This window comes from Dendrobates tinctorius, unplaced genomic scaffold, assembly GCF_039654945.1.
Source record: "Dendrobates tinctorius isolate UK_male_01 unplaced genomic scaffold, ASM3965494v1 ptg000063l, whole genome shotgun sequence".
NCBI classification, from domain to species: Eukaryota; Metazoa; Chordata; class Amphibia; order Anura; family Dendrobatidae; genus Dendrobates; species Dendrobates tinctorius.
In genome coordinates this window covers 31,003,818-31,021,753 of record NW_027361731.1, presented here as the reverse complement: position 1 = coordinate 31,021,753, position 17,936 = coordinate 31,003,818, and the positions used below count along the sequence as shown (strand labels likewise).

General features: G+C 50.5%; 1 protein-coding gene across 1 annotated transcript in view; it reads right to left on the bottom strand.

The window, feature by feature from the left end:
• Positions 1-17,936, bottom strand: part of HELZ (helicase with zinc finger) — a 67,022-nt gene that overhangs the window by 13,524 nt on the left and 35,562 nt on the right. Inside the window, exons 7-18 of the mRNA XM_073579809.1 lie at positions 17,043-17,118; positions 16,057-16,255; positions 15,816-15,923; positions 15,357-15,654; positions 14,999-15,266; positions 14,409-14,742; positions 14,029-14,159; positions 12,893-13,072; positions 11,216-11,317; positions 10,630-10,808; positions 9,385-9,503; positions 9,156-9,301 (exon numbers count right to left, since the gene is read on the bottom strand). Of these exons, the coding sequence (XP_073435910.1) occupies positions 9,156-9,301; positions 9,385-9,503; positions 10,630-10,808; positions 11,216-11,317; positions 12,893-13,072; positions 14,029-14,159; positions 14,409-14,742; positions 14,999-15,266; positions 15,357-15,654; positions 15,816-15,923; positions 16,057-16,255; positions 17,043-17,118 (2,140 nt within the window). The remainder of the gene's footprint in view (positions 1-9,155; positions 9,302-9,384; positions 9,504-10,629; positions 10,809-11,215; positions 11,318-12,892; positions 13,073-14,028; positions 14,160-14,408; positions 14,743-14,998; positions 15,267-15,356; positions 15,655-15,815; positions 15,924-16,056; positions 16,256-17,042; positions 17,119-17,936) is intronic.

The window sequence follows — 17,936 nt, the reverse complement described above, 5'->3', positions numbered from 1 at the left end:
GAGGTATAATACAGGATGTAACTCAGGATCAGTAATGTAATGTATGTACACAGTGACTGCACCAGCAGAATAGTGAGTGCAGCTATGGAATATAATACAGGATGTAACTCAGGATCAGTAATGTAATGTATGTACACAGTGACTGCACCAGCAGAATAGTGAGTGTAGCTCTGGAGTATAATACAGGATGTAACTCAGGATCAGTAATGTAATCTATGTACACAGTGCCTGCACCAGCAGAATAGTGAGTGCAGCTCTGGGGTATTATACAGGAGGTAACTCAGGATCAGTAATGTAATGTATGTACACAGTGACTGCACCAGCAGAATAGTGAGTGCAGCTCTGGGGTATAATACAGGAGGTAACTCAGGATCAGTAATGTAATGTATGTACACAGCGACTGCACCAGCAGAATAGTGAGTGCAGCTCTGGAGTATAATACAGGATGTAACTCAGGATCAGTAATGTAATGTACTGTATGTACACAGTGACTGCACCAGCAGAATAGTGAGCGCAGCGCTGGAGTATAATATAGGATGTAACTCAGGATCAGTAATGCAATGTATGTACTCAGTGACTGCACCAGCAGAATAGGGAGCGCAGCTCTGGAGTATAATACAGGATGTAACTCAAGATCAGTAATGTAATGTATGTACACAGTGACTGCACCAGCAGAATAGTGAGTGCAGCTCTGGAGTATAATACAGGATGTAACTCAAGATCAGTAATGTAATGTATGTACACAGTGACTGCACCAGCAGAATAGTGAGTGCAGCTCTGGGGTATAATACAGGATGTAACTCAGGATCAGTAATGTAATGTATGTACACAGTGACTGCACCAGGAGAATAGTGAGCGCAGCTCTGGGGTATAATACAGGATGTAACTCAAGATCAGTAATGTAATGTATGTACACAGTGACTGCACCAGCAGAATAGTGAATGCAGCTCTGGGGTATAATACAGGAGGTAACTCTGGATCAGTAATGTAATGTATGTACACAGTGACTGCACCAGCAGAATAGTGAGTGCAGCTCTGGAGTATAATACAGGATGTAACTCAGGATCAGTAATGTAATGTATGTACACAGTGACTGCACCAGCAGAATAGTGAGTGTAGCTCTGGAGTATAATACAGGATGTAACTCAGGATCAGTAATGTAATCTATGTAGACAGTGCCTGCACCAGCAGAATAGTGAGTGCAGCTCTGGGGTATAATACAGGATGTAACTCAGGATCAGTAATGTAATGTATGTACACAGTGACTGCACTGGCAGAATAGTGAGTGCAGCTCTGGAGTATAATACAGGAGGTAACTCAGGATCAGTAATGTAATGTATGTACACAGTGACTGCACCAGCAGAATAGTGAGTGCAGCTATGGAATATAATACAGGATGTAACTCAGGATCAGTAATGTAATGTATGTACACAGGGACTGCACCAGCAGAATAGTGAGTGCAGCTCTGGGGTATAATACAGGATGTAACTCAGGATCAGTAATGTAATGTATGTACACAGTGACTGCACCAGCAGAATAGTGAGTGCAGCTCTGGAGTATAATATAGGATGTAACTCAGGATCAGTAATGTAAGGTATGTACACAGTGACTGTACCAGCAGAATAGTGAGTGCAGCTCTGGGGTACAATACAGGATGTAACTCAGGATCAGTAATGTAATGTATGTACACAGTGACTGCACCAGCAGAATAGTGAGTGCAGCTCTTGGGTATAATACAGAATGTAACTCAGGATCAGTAATGTAATGTATGTACACAGTGACTGCACCAGGAGAATAGTGAGCGCAGCTCTGCAGCTCTGGGGTATAATACAGGATGTAACTCAAGATCAGTAATGTAATGTATGTACACAGTGACTGCACCAGCAGAATAGTGAGTGCAGCTCTGGAGTATAATACAGGATGTAACTCAGGATCAGTAATTTAATGTATGTACACAGTGACTCCACCAGCAGAATAGTGAGTGCAGCTCTGGGGTATAATACAGGATGTAACTCTGGATCAGTAATGTAATGTATGTACACAGTGACTGCACCAGCAGAATAGTGAGTGCAGCTCTGGAGTATAATACAGGATTTAACTCAGGTTCAGTAATGTAATGTATGTACACAGTGACTGCACAAGCAGAATAGTGAGTGCAGCTCTGGGGTATAATACAGGATGTAGCTCAGGATCAGTAATGTAATGTATGTACACAATGACTACACCAGCAGAATAGTGAGTGCAGCTCTTGGGTACAATACAGGATGTAACTCAGAATCAGTAATGTAATGTATGTACACAGTGACTGCACAAGCAGAATAGTGAGTGCAGCTCTGGGGTATAATACAGGATGTAGCTCAGGATCAGTAATGTAATGTATGTACACAGTGACTACACCAGCAGAATAGTGAGTGCAGCTCTGGGGTATAATACAGGATGTAACTCAGGATCAGTAATGCAATGTATGTACTCAGTGACTGCACCAGCAGAATAGTGAGCGCAGCTCTGGAGTATAATACAGGATGTACCTCAGGATCAGTAATGTAATGTATGAACACAGTGACTGCACCAGCAGAATAGTGAGTGTAGCTCTGGGGTACAATACAGGATGTAACTCAGGATCAGTAATGTAATGTATGTACACAGTGACTGCACCAGCAGAATAGTGAGTGCAGCTCTGGAGTATAATACAGGATGTAACTCAGGATCAGTAATTTAATGTATGTACACAGTGACTACACCAGCAGAATAGTGAGTGCAGCTCTGGGGTATAATACAGGATGTAACTCAGGATCAGTAATGCAATATATGTACTCAGTGACTGCACCAGCAGAATAGTGAGCGCAGCTCTGGAGTATAATACAGGATGTACCTCAGGATCAGTAATGTAATGTATGAACACAGTGACTGCACCAGCAGAATAGTGAGTGCAGCTCTGGGGTACAATACAGGATGTAACTCAGGATCAGTAATGTAATGTATGTACACAGTGACTGCACCAGCAGAATAGTGAGTGCAGCTCTGGAGTATAATACAGGATGTAACTCAGGATCAGTAATGTAATGTATGTACACAGTGACTCCACCAGCAGAATAGTGAGTGCAGCTCTGGAGTATAATACAGGAGGTAACTCAGGATCAGTAATGTAATGTATGTACACAGTGACTGCACCAGCAGAATAGTGAGTGCAGCTCTGGAGTATAATACAGGATTTAACTCAGGATCAGTAATGTAATGTATGTACACACTGACTGCACCAGCAGAATAGTGAGTGTAGCTCTGGAGTATAATACAGGATGTAACTCAGGATCAGTAATGTAATGTATGTACACAGTGACTGCACCAGCAGAATAGTGAGTGTAGCTCTGGAGTATAATACAGGATGTAACTCAGGATCAGTATTGTAATCTATGTACACAGTGCCTGCACCAGCAGAATAGTGAGTGCAGCTCTGGGGTATTATACAGGAGGTAACTCAGGATCAGTAATGTAATGTATGTACACAGTGACTGCACCAGCAGAATAGTGAGTGCAGCTCTGGGGTATAATACAGGAGGTAACTCAGGATCAGTAATGTAATGTATGTACACAGCGACTGCACCAGCAGAATAGTGAGTGCAGCTCTGGAGTATAATACAGGATGTAACTCAGGATCAGTAATGTAATGTACTGTATGTACACAGTGACTGCACCAGCAGAATAGTGAGCGCAGCGCTGGAGTATAATATAGGATGTAACTCAGGATCAGTAATGCAATGTATGTACTCAGTGACTGCACCAGCAGAATAGGGAGCGCAGCTCTGGAGTATAATACAGGATGTAACTCAAGATCAGTAATGTAATGTATGTACACAGTGACTGCACCAGCAGAATAGTGAGTGCAGCTCTGGAGTATAATACAGGATGTAACTCAAGATCAGTAATGTAATGTATGTACACAGTGACTGCACCAGCAGAATAGTGAGTGCAGCTCTGGGGTATAATACAGGATGTAACTCAGGATCAGTAATGTAATGTATGTACACAGTGACTGCACCAGGAGAATAGTGAGCGCAGCTCTGGGGTATAATACAGGATGTAACTCAAGATCAGTAATGTAATGTATGTACACAGTGACTGCACCAGCAGAATAGTGAATGCAGCTCTGGGGTATAATACAGGAGGTAACTCTGGATCAGTAATGTAATGTATGTACACAGTGACTGCACCAGCAGAATAGTGAGTGCAGCTCTGGAGTATAATACAGGATGTAACTCAGGATCAGTAATGTAATGTATGTACACAGTGACTGCACCAGCAGAATAGTGAGTGTAGCTCTGGAGTATAATACAGGATGTAACTCAGGATCAGTAATGTAATCTATGTAGACAGTGCCTGCACCAGCAGAATTGTGAGTGCAGCTCTGGGGTATAATACAGGATGTAACTCAGGATCAGTAATGTAATGTATGTACACAGTGACTGCACTGGCAGAATAGTGAGTGCAGCTCTGGAGTATAATACAGGAGGTAACTCAGGATCAGTAATGTAATGTATGTACACAGTGACTGCACCAGCAGAATAGTGAGTGCAGCTATGGAATATAATACAGGATGTAACTCAGGATCAGTAATGTAATGTATGTACACAGGGACTGCACCAGCAGAATAGTGAGTGCAGCTCTGGGGTATAATACAGGATGTAACTCAGGATCAGTAATGTAATGTATGTACACAGTGACTGCACCAGCAGAATAGTGAGTGCAGCTCTGGAGTATAATATAGGATGTAACTCAGGATCAGTAATGTAAGGTATGTACACAGTGACTGCACCAGCAGAATAGTGAGTGCAGCTCTGGGGTACAATACAGGATGTAACTCAGGATCAGTAATGTAATGTATGTACACAGTGACTGCACCAGCAGAATAGTGAGTGCAGCTCTGGAGTATAATACAGGAGGTAACTCAGGATCAGTAATGTAATGTATGTACACAGTGACTGCACCAGCAGAATAGTGAGTGCAGCTCTTGGGTATAATACAGAATGTAACTCAGGATCAGTAATGTAATGTATGTACACAGTGACTGCACCAGGAGAATAGTGAGCGCAGCTCTGCAGCTCTGGGGTATAATACAGGATGTAACTCAAGATCAGTAATGTAATGTATGTACACAGTGACTGCACCAGCAGAATAGTGAGTGCAGCTCTGGAGTATAATACAGGATGTAACTCAGGATCAGTAATTTAATGTATGTACACAGTGACTCCACCAGCAGAATAGTGAGTGCAGCTCTGGGGTATAATACAGAATGTAACTCAGGATCAGTAATGTAATGTATGTACACAGTGACTGCACCAGGAGAATAGTGAGCGCAGCTCTGCAGCTCTGGGGTATAATACAGGATGTAACTCAAGATCAGTAATGTAATGTATGTACATAGTGACTGCACCAGCAGAATAGTGAGTGCAGCTCTGGAGTATAATACAGGATGTAACTCAGGATCAGTAATGTAATGTATGTACACAGTGACTCCACCAGCAGAATAGTGAGTGCAGCTCTGGAGTATAATACAGGAGGTAACTCAGGATCAGTAATGTAATGTATGTACACAGTGACTGCACCAGCAGAATAGTGAGTGCAGCTCTGGAGTATAATACAGGATTTAACTCAGGATCAGTAATGTAATGTATGTACACACTGACTGCACCAGCAGAATAGTGAGTGCAGCTCTGGGGTACAATACAGGATGTAACTCAGGATCAGTAATGTAATGTATGTACACAGTGACTGCACCAGCAGAATAGTGAGTGCAGCTCTGGAGTATAATATAGGATGTAACTCAGGATCAGTAATGTAAGGTATGTACACAGTGACTGCACCAGCAGAATAGTGAGTGCAGCTCTGGGGTACAATACAGGATGTAACTCAGGATCAGTAATGTAATGTATGTACACAGTGACTGCACCAGCAGAATAGTGAGTGCAGCTCTGGAGTATAATACAGGATGTAACTCAGGATCAGTAATGTAATGTATGTACACAGTGACTGCACCAGCAGAATAGTGAGTGCAGCTCTTGGGTATAATACAGAATGTAACTCAGGATCAGTAATGTAATGTATGTACACAGTGACTGCACCAGGAGAATAGTGAGCGCAGCTCTGCAGCTCTGGGGTATAATACAGGATGTAACTCAAGATCAGTAATGTAATGTATGTACATAGTGACTGCACCAGCAGAATAGTGAGTGCAGCTCTGGAGTATAATACAGGATGTAACTCAGGATCAGTAATTTAATGTATGTACACAGTGACTCCACCAGCAGAATAGTGAGTGCAGCTCTGGAGTATAATACAGGAGGTAACTCAGTATCAGTAATGTAATGTATGTACACAGTGACTGCACCAGCAGAATAGTGAATGCAGCTCTGGGGTATAATACAGGAGGTAACTCTGGATCAGTAATGTAATGTATGTACACAGTGACTGCACCAGCAGAATAGTGAGTGCAGCTCTGGAGTATAATACAGGATTTAACTCAGGTTCAGTAATGTAATGTATGTACACAGTGACTGCACAAGCAGAATAGTGAGTGCAGCTCTGGGGTATAATACAGGATGTAGCTCAGGATCAGTAATGTAATGTATGTACACAGTGACTACACCAGCAGAATAGTGAGTGCAGCTCTGGGGTACAATACAGGATGTAACTCAGAATCAGTAATGTAATGTATGTACACAGTGACTGCACAAGCAGAATAGTGAGTGCAGCTCTGGGGTATAATACAGGATGTAGCTCAGGATCAGTAATGTAATGTATGTACACAGTGACTACACCAGCAGAATAGTGAGTGCAGCTCTGGGGTATAATACAGGATGTAACTCAGGATCAGTAATGCAATGTATGTACTCAGTGACTGCACCAGCAGAATAGTGAGCGCAGCTCTGGAGTATAATACAGGATGTACCTCAGGATCAGTAATGTAATGTATGAACACAGTGACTGCACCAGCAGAATAGTGAGTGCAGCTCTGGGGTACAATACAGGATGTAACTCAGGATCAGTAATGTAATGTATGTACACAGTGACTGCACCAGCAGAATAGTGAGTGCAGCTCTGGAGTATAATACAGGATGTAACTCAGGATCAGTAATTTAATGTATGTACACAGTGACTACACCAGCAGAATAGTGAGTGCAGCTCTGGGGTATAATACAGGATGTAACTCAGGATCAGTAATGCAATGTATGTACTCAGTGACTGCACCAGCAGAATAGTGAGCGCAGCTCTGGAGTATAATACAGGATGTACCTCAGGATCAGTAATGTAATGTATGAACACAGTGACTGCACCAGCAGAATAGTGAGTGCAGCTCTGGGGTACAATACAGGATGTAACTCAGGATCAGTAATGTAATGTATGTACACAGTGACTGCACCAGCAGAATAGTGAGTGCAGCTCTGGAGTATAATACAGGATGTAACTCAGGATCAGTAATGTAATGTATGTACACAGTGACTCCACCAGCAGAATAGTGAGTGCAGCTCTGGAGTATAATACAGGAGGTAACTCAGGATCAGTAATGTAATGTATGTACACAGTGACTGCACCAGCAGAATAGTGAGTGCAGCTCTGGAGTATAATACAGGATTTAACTCAGGATCAGTAATGTAATGTATGTACACACTGACTGCACCAGCAGAATAGTGAGTGCAGCTCTGGGGTATAATACAGCATGTAACTCAGGATCAGTAATGTAATGTATGTACACAGTGACTGCACCAGCAGAATAGTGAGCACAGCTCTGGAGTATAATACAGGATGTAACTCAGGATCAGTAATGTAATGTATGTACACAGTGACTGCAGCAGAAGAATAGTGAGTGCAGCTCTGGGGTATAATACAGGATGTAACTCAGGATCAGTAATGTAATGTATGTACACAGTGACTGCACCAGCAGAATAGTGAGTGCAGCTCTGGGGTATAATACAGGAGGTAACTCAGGATCAGTAATGTAATGTAATGTAATGTATGTACACAGTGACTGCACCAGCAGAATAGTGAGTACAGCTCTGGAGTATAATACAGGATGTACTCAGGATCAGTAATGTAATGTATGTACACAGTGAATGCACCAGCAGAATAGTGAGTACAGCTCTGGAGTATAATACAGGATGTAACTCAGGATCAGTAATGTAATGTATGTACACAGTGACTGCACCAGCAGAATAGTGAGTACAGCTCTGGGGTATAATACAGGATGTAACTCAGGATCAGTAATGTAATGTATGTACACAGTGACTGCACCAGCAGAATAGTGAGTACAGCTCTGGGGTATAATACAGGATGTAACTCAGGATCAGTAATGTAATGTATGTACACAGTGACTGCTCCAGCAGAATAGTGAGCACAGCTCTGGGGTATAATACAGGAGGTAACTCAGGATCAGTAATGTAATGTATGTACACAGTGACTGCACCAGCAGAATAGTGAGTACAGCTCTGGAGTATAATACAGGATGTACTCAGGATCAGTAATGTAATGTATGTACACAATGACTGCACCAGCAGAATAGTGAGGACAGCTCTGGGGTATAATACAGGATGTAACTCAGGATCAGTAATGTAATGTATGTACACAGTGACTGCACCAGCAGAATAGTGAGTGCAGCTGTGGAGTTACATATGTGTGTAGATATATTGCTGCTCACAAAGTCATGGTGTGTAGATGATGGGGGTTGTGGTCCCATCAGCTCCATCTTGTCAGTGATGTGTGACCTAGATTCTCCGGTGTGCTGTAGTGATGACGGGGGGGGGGGAGGACGCTCGCAGATATCGAGTGGAGCTGTGATGTGTGGTGTAAATGTTGATCCGCGGTCTCAGCTGTGAAGTTCATCACCGTGAAATGCTCAGAGCCAATTATTCTCAGATGCGGCGACAACTTGTAAATTACCGAGTGTGTCACCGCAAGGACGGGCTGTACTCGCAGGGAGAGACTTATGTCACGTTACGTTACTGTTTCCCCCTTTAAAGACACCCGTAATCTGTACACATTCAATGAGAAATAAACTGTAACAAAACTACAATAATGTGGTTGCATAAGTGTGAGCACCCTATTGTAACCTATGACTTGTACAGATTCTGGACCAGGGGTCTCGGCACCATTTACGGGTCACTTACTTGATGATGGCCTCGTGGGAGCGGTAGTTCTCGCACAGCAGGATCCTGCAGGGGAAGTCGGGTGGGTAGTGCTCGTACAGGCGGTCCAGCAGCGACACGTGCAGGTTCCGCTCTCGGGCGAACTCGCTATACACGAACGGACTGAGCTGCAATACAAAAGCAGAGGTGACACCGGTCCACAGCGCTGTACAGCCACCTGCAGCATGGGGGCAACCCTGAGCATAATCACCTGCATGTGATCCCCGGCCAGGACGATCCGCGTGCTCTTACTGGCCAGGGCCAGAGGCATGATGGTCTCACACTCCATGGCCTGCGCCGCTTCATCCAACAGGATGTGTGTAAAGAAGCCTGAAAGGCAGAAATCACAGGTCCGCGATCAGGGCCGAGCTGCAGCAGCCGCACCTTCCCTCCACTGTATGATCCTTGGCTGCATGGACAAGATGTAGTGTTCACCCCTTCTAACAGTCTAAGGCAGCGACACCACCAGGGGTGAGCCAAGGGAACAGGCAGTGCAGCTCTGGGTGTGGCCAGAGTACAGGGCTCGGTGCAGCTCTGTATGTGGCCGGAGTATGAGACTAATTGCAGCTCTGCATGTGGCCGGAGTATGAGGCTTGGTGCAGCTCTGCATGTGGCAGGAGTACAAGGCTGATGCAGCTTTGCATGTGGCCGGAGTACAAGTCTGGTGCAGCTCTGCATGTGGCCGGAGTATGAGGCTCGGTGCAGCTATGCATGTGGCCGGAGTACAAGGCTGATGCAGCTCTGCATGTGGCCGGAGTATGAGACTCGGTGCAGATATGCATGTGGCCGGAGTATGAGGCTCGGTGCAGCTATGCATGTGGCCGGAGTATGAGGCTCGGTGCAGCTCTGCATGTGGCCGGAGTACAAGGCTGATGCAGCTCTGCATGTGGCTGGAGTACAAGGCTCGGTGCAGCTATACATGTGGCCAGAATACAAGGCTGATGCAGCTCTGCATGTGGCCGGAGTACGAGGCTGGTGCAGCTCGGCATGTGGCCGGAGTACGAGGCTCGGTGCAGCTATGCATGTGGCCGGAATACAAGGCTGATGCAGCTCTGCATGTGGCCGGAGTACGAGGCTAGTGCAGCTCGCATGTGGCCGGAGTACGAGGCTCAGTGCAACTCTGCATGTGGCCGGAGAACCAGGCTCGGTGCAGCTATGCATGTGGCCGGAATACAAGGCTGATGCAGCTCTGCATGTGGCCGGAGTGCGAGGCTCGATGCAGCTCTACATGTGGCTGAAGTACAAGGCTCCGTGCAGCTCTGCATATGGCTTGAGTACCAGGTCGGTGCAGCTCTGCATGTGGCCGGAGTACCAGGCTCGGCGAAGCTCTGCATGTGGCCGGAGTACGAGGCTCGGTGCAGCTCTGAATGTAGCCAGAGTATAAGACCTGACAGAGATAGGGAATGACAGTCTCTCGCTGTTTCGAGTACTCAGGACCTCCGCCACCTCCACTCACCGGGCTCTAGATCCAGCTGGCAGAGATACTGCGAGGTGCTGAGAGTCACCACCACCACTCGGTGCCGCACCACATCTTCCCTCTGAGGCATCTGGAAGGTGGAGTGGGTGCTGGAGATCAAGCAGTACTGGTGCACGACCGGGTGCACAGTCTTCACCCAGCGGTTCCGGAAGTAGACCCTGGAAAACGGCAGAAGAGGCATGAATGTCTGTAACTGACCGGGGAGCATTGACCGCGGGACCCCCATGTTCTCCGACCACAGGGACTCCTCACATCCCCCAACCGCACGGGCCCCGCACGTCCCCCGACCGCACGGGCCCAGCACGTCCCCAGAATGCACGAACCCTGCACGTTCTCCAAACGCAGGGACCCCTTACGTCCTCTGACCATCTTGTGTATCCTCCTGCATCATGTGCAGGAGGATACACATGAGTAGATGAAGACAGGACCCAAGGTGCAGCTAACAGAATGAAAGACCCCATTCTGTACCCTGTAGGCGGCACCCAGAGAGCTGAGAATCACAGCACAAGAAAGGTCCTGTGTCATTTTCCCTGTAAGACGCAGGGGGTTGGGACGTCTGCAGTACCTGAGCGGCCGGGCCTGGGGGTTCCCTGTCTCCACGTATGGGTGCAAGTAATCCTTGATGTAAAGGTCGGCAGCACTGTTAGAGTGGGTGCAAATCAGGACCCTGAAAGAGAAAAAGGGGTCACTGAGGGGACAAGCGCTGAGAGGAGTCACTGAAGGGAACGAGCACCAAAAGCGGCGTCACTGAGGGGGCGAGCGCAAAGAGGGGCGTCACTGAGGGGGCGAGCGCAAAGAGGGGCGTCACTGAGGGGGCGAGCGCAAAGAGGGGCGTCACTGAGGGGGAGAGCGCCAAGAGGAGCATCAATGAGGGGCGAGCGCCAAGAGGAGCGAGCGCCAAGAGGGGCGTCACTGAGGGGAGCGAGCGCCAAGAGGGGCGTCACTAAGGGGGCGAGCGCCAAGAGGGGCGTCACTGAGGGGGCGAGCGCCAAGAGGGGCGTCACTGAGGGGGCGAGCGCCAAGAGGGGCGTCAATGAGGGGGCGAGCGCCAAGAGGGGCGTCAATGAGGGGCGAGCGCCAAGAGGAGCGAGCGCCAAGAGGGGCGTCACTGAGGGGAGCGAGCACCAAGAGGGGCGTCACTGAGGGGGGCGAGCGCCAAGAGGGGCGTCACTGAGGGGGGCGAGCGCCAAGAGCGGCGTCACTAAGGGGGAAACGCCAAGAAGGGCGTCACTGAGGGGGCGAACGCCAAGAGGGGCGTCACTGAGGGGGCGAACGCCAAGATGGGCGTCACAGAGGGGGCGAACGCCAAGATGGGCGTCACAGAGGGGGCGAACGCCAAGATGGGCGTCACTGAGGGGGCGAGCGCCAAGATGGGCGTCACTGAGGGGGAGAGCGCCAAGAGGGGCGTCAATGAGGGGCGAGCGCCAAGAGGGGCGTCACTGAGGGGGCGAGCGCCAAGAGGGGCGTCAATGAGGGGCGAGCGCCAAGAGGAGCGAGCGCCAAGAGGGGCGTCACTGAGGGGAGCGAGCACCAAGAGGGGCGTCACTGAGGGGGGCGAGCGCCAAGAGGGGCGTCACTGAGGGGGGCGAGCGCCAAGAGGGGCGTCACTGAGGGGGGCGAGCGCCAAGAGCGGCGTCACTAAGGGGGAAACGCCAAGAAGGGCGTCACTGAGGGGGCGAACGCCAAGAGGGGCATCACTGAGGGGGCGAACGCCAAGATGGGTGTCACAGAGGGGGCGAACGCCAAGAGGGGCGTCACTGAGGGGGCTAACGACAAGAGGGGCGTCACTGAGGGGGCGAACGCTAAGAGGGACGTCACTGAGGGGGCGAAAGCCAAGAGGGGCGTCACTGAGGGGGGCAAGTGCCAAGAGGGACATCACTGAGGGGGGCAAGCGCCAAGAGGGACATCACTGAGGGGGGCAAGCGCCAAGAGGGGCATTACTGAGGGGGACGAGCGCCAAGAGCGGCGTCACTGAGGGGGCGAACGCCAAGAAGGGAGTCACAGAGGGGGCGAACGCCAAGAGGGGTGTCACTGAGGGGGCGAACGCCAAGAGGGGCGTCACTGAGGGGTTGAACGCCAAGAGGGGCGTCACTGAGGGGGCGAATGCCAAGAGGGGCGTCACTGAGGTAGCGAATGCCAAGAGGGGCGTCACTGAGGGGGCGAACACCAAGAGGGGCGTCACAAAGAACAGTCGACAAGAGGGGAGTCCTGCTCTCATAAAGGGGGCACTGCAGGGTCTTACCTTGTGTCCTGCTGTTTTAGGATGTGCTTCACAGCCTGGGCCAGGGTGAAGGTCTTGCCGGTGCCGTAGGGGCCGATGATTAGGATGGGGGGCAGCTGTACTGACAGCGGGGTGGTGATGGCCAGGATGGCTTCTTTCTGCTTGGCGTTCAGCCGGGGGTCTAACAGCTCGTCCCACTGTCTGTAGAGAAAGAGAGAGGTCAACATCCATGGGAGGAGAGAGGTCACATACACGGGAGGAGAGGGCGAGTGCGGTGGGAGTGCGAATGGCACGTGGGGGGGTGAAAAGTAAGAAGAGGAGTGCAGGGAGAAAGGGTGAAGAGGTGGCAGAAAGGCAACGTGAATTGGTAAAAGTAGAAGCAGGACAGCAAAGTAACCCCTCCACGTGTGAAGAGACTTGTACGGCCTCTTGTGCCCCTTCTAACCCTGTACGGTCCCTTGTGCCCCCCTGAGGAGTGCAGAGGGATGCGGGGAGGAGCATGTCCACTGAGGAGTGCAGAGGGGTGCGGGGAGGAGCGCGGAAGGACGCCGGGAGGGAGGAGCGCGGAGGGACGCAGGGAGGGAAGAGCGCGGAGGGACGCCGGGAGGGAGGAGAGCGGAGGGACGCCGGGAGGGAGGAGCGCGGAGGGACGTCGGGAGGGAGGAGCGCGGAGGGACGCCGGGAGGGAGGAGCGCGGAGGGACGCCGGGAGGGAGGAGCGCGGAGGGACGCCGGGAGGGAGGAGCGCGGAGGGACGCCGGGAGGGAGGAGCGAGGAGGGATGCCGGGAGACAGGACCGAGGAGGGACGCGGGAGGGAGGAGCGAGGAGGGCGGGTAGGAGGGAGGAGCGAGAAGGGACGCCGGGAGGGAGGAGCGAGGAGGGACGCCGAGAGGGAGGAGCGAGGAGGGACGCCGAGAGGGAGGAGCGAGGAGGGACGCCGAGAGGGAGGAGCGAGGAGGGACGCCGGGAGGGAGGAGCGAGGAGGGAGGAGGGAAGCCGGGAGGGAGGAGCGAGGAAGGACGCCGGGAGGGAGGAGCGAGGAGGGACGCCGGGAGGGAGGAGCGAGGAGGGACGCCGGGAGGGAGGAGCGAGGTGGGACGCCGGGAGGAGCAAAGAGGGGAGGCGGAGCAGAGGGGAGGGCCGAGGAGGGAATGTACCTGTTGGGGCTCCAGGGTATCGGGGGCGTCGCACTTAGATCTGGAAAGAGAATCCCGTTATCCCTTATCCGGTCCAAGGCGAAGTGCATTTCACACAGCGGCAGCCGGTTCAGCTGGAACTGGAGCTCGACCTGGGGGAGAGGAGACAGAGGTCAGAGGTCCCGACACGGGTGAGCGGGGAGACAGATGAGGGTCAAATTCTCCGACACGGGCGAGCAGGGAGACAAAAGGAGGTCAGAGGCCCCGACACGGTCAAGCAGGGAGACAAGAGGAGGTCAGAGGCCCCGACACGGGCAAGTGGGGAGACAAGAGGAGGTCAGAAGCCCCGATACACGAAAGCAGGGAGACTGGAGGACGTGCCCCTTTCCTGGACTCCTCACCTGCATCTCCCGGTCGGCCCGCAGCCGCAGCTCCTCGCAGCAGTCCTTGCATATCCTCAGGAAGATGTAGTCCTTCGTCTTTTCCTCAATCACCGCCTCATATACCTTCTCCTTGCCCCCTTGGCTCTGCGCCAGCTTCTCCTTAGACACCGGCAGCAGGAACACAGCATTGACTTTGGTCATCACCAGTCGGCCGGCGAGGGTGTCCTCAGAAAGCGTCTCGGTGAGCTTAAAGCGTCCGAACAGCTGCCCATTCTGGGCGTATTTGGCTCCTCCGGAGACGCCCGTCAGCATGAAGCTCGCCACCAGCTGCAGCGGCACCTTGATGTTAAACCTGCAGGTAAAGAAGGTATTAATGGCTGACAGCAGAGAGCTGCAGCAAGACATTGGACATCAGCGCAAAGACATTAAAGTGACGGTGCGCCAATAATACCCTGTATATGATCATGGGTCACGCCAATAATACCCTGTATATGACCGCAGGTCACATCACCCCTTCGTTATCTAACAGCAATGGTGCCCTCTGGTGGATGAACCGATGGAACCTGCCGGATGTCGGAGCCCTTTACCCCCTGCCGGGCCACACTTACTTGCTGACTTCCTTGTACTGGGCGATCTCCTCGATATACAGCAAGTCATGCAGCCGGGACTGGTAGTTGGTCCTGGTCAGCGACTTATCCAGGACAGACTGTGTAAACAGCTGGTCGGCAGAGAGGGGAATTTGGTATCGGCCAAGGAGGCTCCTCTCCAGCTCAGTAGTCTCGTTGGGCTCGAACTCCACGATGGTCTTAGACATGGAGTCCCAGCGTTTCGCCGTGGTTAGCAGCTGCTGCCGGGCGTGCATCAAGTATTCAAGATCTGAGGGCAGAATCAGAAGTATGAGTGCAGCTGCGGAGGTGACTTGAGCACAGACCCCAGACCCAGATCAGCTCTTTGGACCCCAATCACCTTCAGTTGAAGCAGCGTCCACCATGATCCTCTGCATCAGTACCGGCTCCACCCCAAAGTCGAACACCACCGTCTGGCGGAAGGTGCCGAATATTTCGGTGGTGAAGGTGATGACCACTGTGTACAGGCAGTGGTCCAGGCCATTCTGCGACATCTTCTCCCCGACCCACTCCTGGCAGCTGTCGGGCACCTCCTGTGACGCCTGTGTGTTCCCGTCCCCGGCCGATATCGCCACGATACTAAAGTGAGGTCTGTGAGCGTCATACAGCAGAGCCACGCGCTGCAGTGTCCTCGCTGGCTGCGGGGAGAAAGATGGTGGCTCAGAGAGGAGGGGCCGGTAGAGCGGATGACCCCCTGACCCAGCGAGGGCCCGGCACAGCAGACAACCCAGCGAAGGGCCAGCACAGTGGAAGACTCAACGAGGGGCAGGCACAGCGGACGACCTCATAATTCTCCTACCTTACACGTCAGGAGAAATGTCCACGTCTGCTGAGACTTCTTGGTGGTAACGGTCACAGACAGATCTGGGCTGAACTCCACGTGCACGCCATCCACACATTCACTGAGCTGGGGAAGAAGCGGAACAGGCGGTAACACAGAGGAACAAGCAGCTCCTGAAATACTCTGCATGGCACTAGAGGCTGCTCTATGTAACTCTGTACATCACCCCATCAGGACCAGCGCCCTGCTCCTCGCTCACCACTCGCTCCGGCGACAGGGAATTCATCCACTTCTCAATCAGGGACTCCATGTAGCTGCCCGAACATTGCGTGTTCTCCTTCTGTTGCTTTAGGCGGATGAGGCGCGAGGCGTAACGCTTCTGCCACTCCTCCAGCTCCTCCTGCGAGTGCGCCGACGTGCACTGAGCTCCATACCGGCAAATGCCCTGCTCCAAGAACCTGCGGAGGAAGGATGGACGTTGAGAGCGTGTGGCTACACTAGAGTGTGCATACCTGCCCTCCATTCTGAACTACACTCAAAAGCTGCGCTCACTATTCTGCTGGTGCAGTCACTGTGTACATACATTACATTACTGATCCTGAGTTACATCCTGTATTATACCCCAGAGCTGCACTCACTATTCAACTGGTGCAGTCACTGTGTACATACATTACATTACTGATCCTGAGTTACATCCTGTATTATACCTCAGAGCTGCACTCACTATTCTGCTGGTGCTGTGACTGTGTACATACATTACTGATCCTGAGTTACATCCTGTATTATACCCCAGAGCTGCACTCACTATTCAACTGGTGCAGTCACTGTGTACATACATTACATTACTGATCCTGAGTTACATCCTGTATTATACCTCAGAGCTGCACTCACTATTCTGCTGGTGCAGTCACTGTGTACATACATTACATTACTGATCCTGAGTTACATCCTGTATTATACTCCAGAGCTGCACTCACTATTCTGCTGGTGCTGTGACTGTGTACATACATTACTGATCCTGAGTTACATCCTGTATTATACCCCAGAGCTGCACTCACTATTCAACTGGTTCAGTCACTGTGTACATACATTACATTACTGATCCTGAGTTACCTCCTGTATTATACTCCAGAGCTGCACTCACTATTCTGCTAGTGCAGTCACTGTGTACGTACATTACATTACTGATTCTGGTGGACACCTGTACTGACACTGGACAGAAATGATGGATCTGGGGTCACTCACCTCTTACACAGCGTGTACTCTTCGCTGCTGGTGACACCTCGGGGTGGAGGCCGGAACTGCCATCCATCCTGTGTACCTGGGCAATAGTAGATGGCACATAATCATTACAATCACATAGGGGGGTAACATGAGTAGACACTGGTGGACCCCTGGATGTTCGGGTCCGGCTGAACAGTTACAAAAAGTTTGGGTACCAAAACCTGTACCCCATTCACTTGAATGGGAGGCCCGAACATCCAGTGTTTGCCACACTAAGGGTATGTGCACACTTTGCGGTTTCTGCTGCGTTTCCGCAGCGTTTTTGGCTCTGCAGAAACGCAGCAGATTCTGCTGCGTTGTACAGTACCTTTATTTCCTATGGAAATAAATAAAAGCTGTGCACATGCTGCGTTTTTTTCCGCGCGGTTTTGCTGCGGTTTTCAAAACCCAGCATGTCAATTGTTTGGTGCAGAAACGCTGCAGTTTTACACCTCATCCAGTATGAGGTGTAAAACCGCAGGCAAAACTGCAGATAAACCGCAGGTCTTTGTCCTGCGGATTTACCTGCGGTTTTCTCTACAAAATCCGCAGAGACAAAAAACCATGTGTGCACATACCCTAACATGTGCATGACAGGGAGGCTAACACTACTTCTGATTGGCGGTAAAATCATCACTGCTGGTTAGACAGACACGGTTCTCACACTGTCATTTCAGCCCTCAGCTGTGATCGGAGGTATAGGGTTCACCTCCCATCACTGGTGTTGGCTGATGGAACTACTGCTCCTATCAGCTGCTGCCGCTAATAACAGTGAGAGCAGATCGGCAAATGGGAGTATTCATCAGCCGGCGCCTGCGCTGTAAATAAATAATTAAAATAAAAATGGCGTGGGTTCCACTGTATTTCTGATAACCA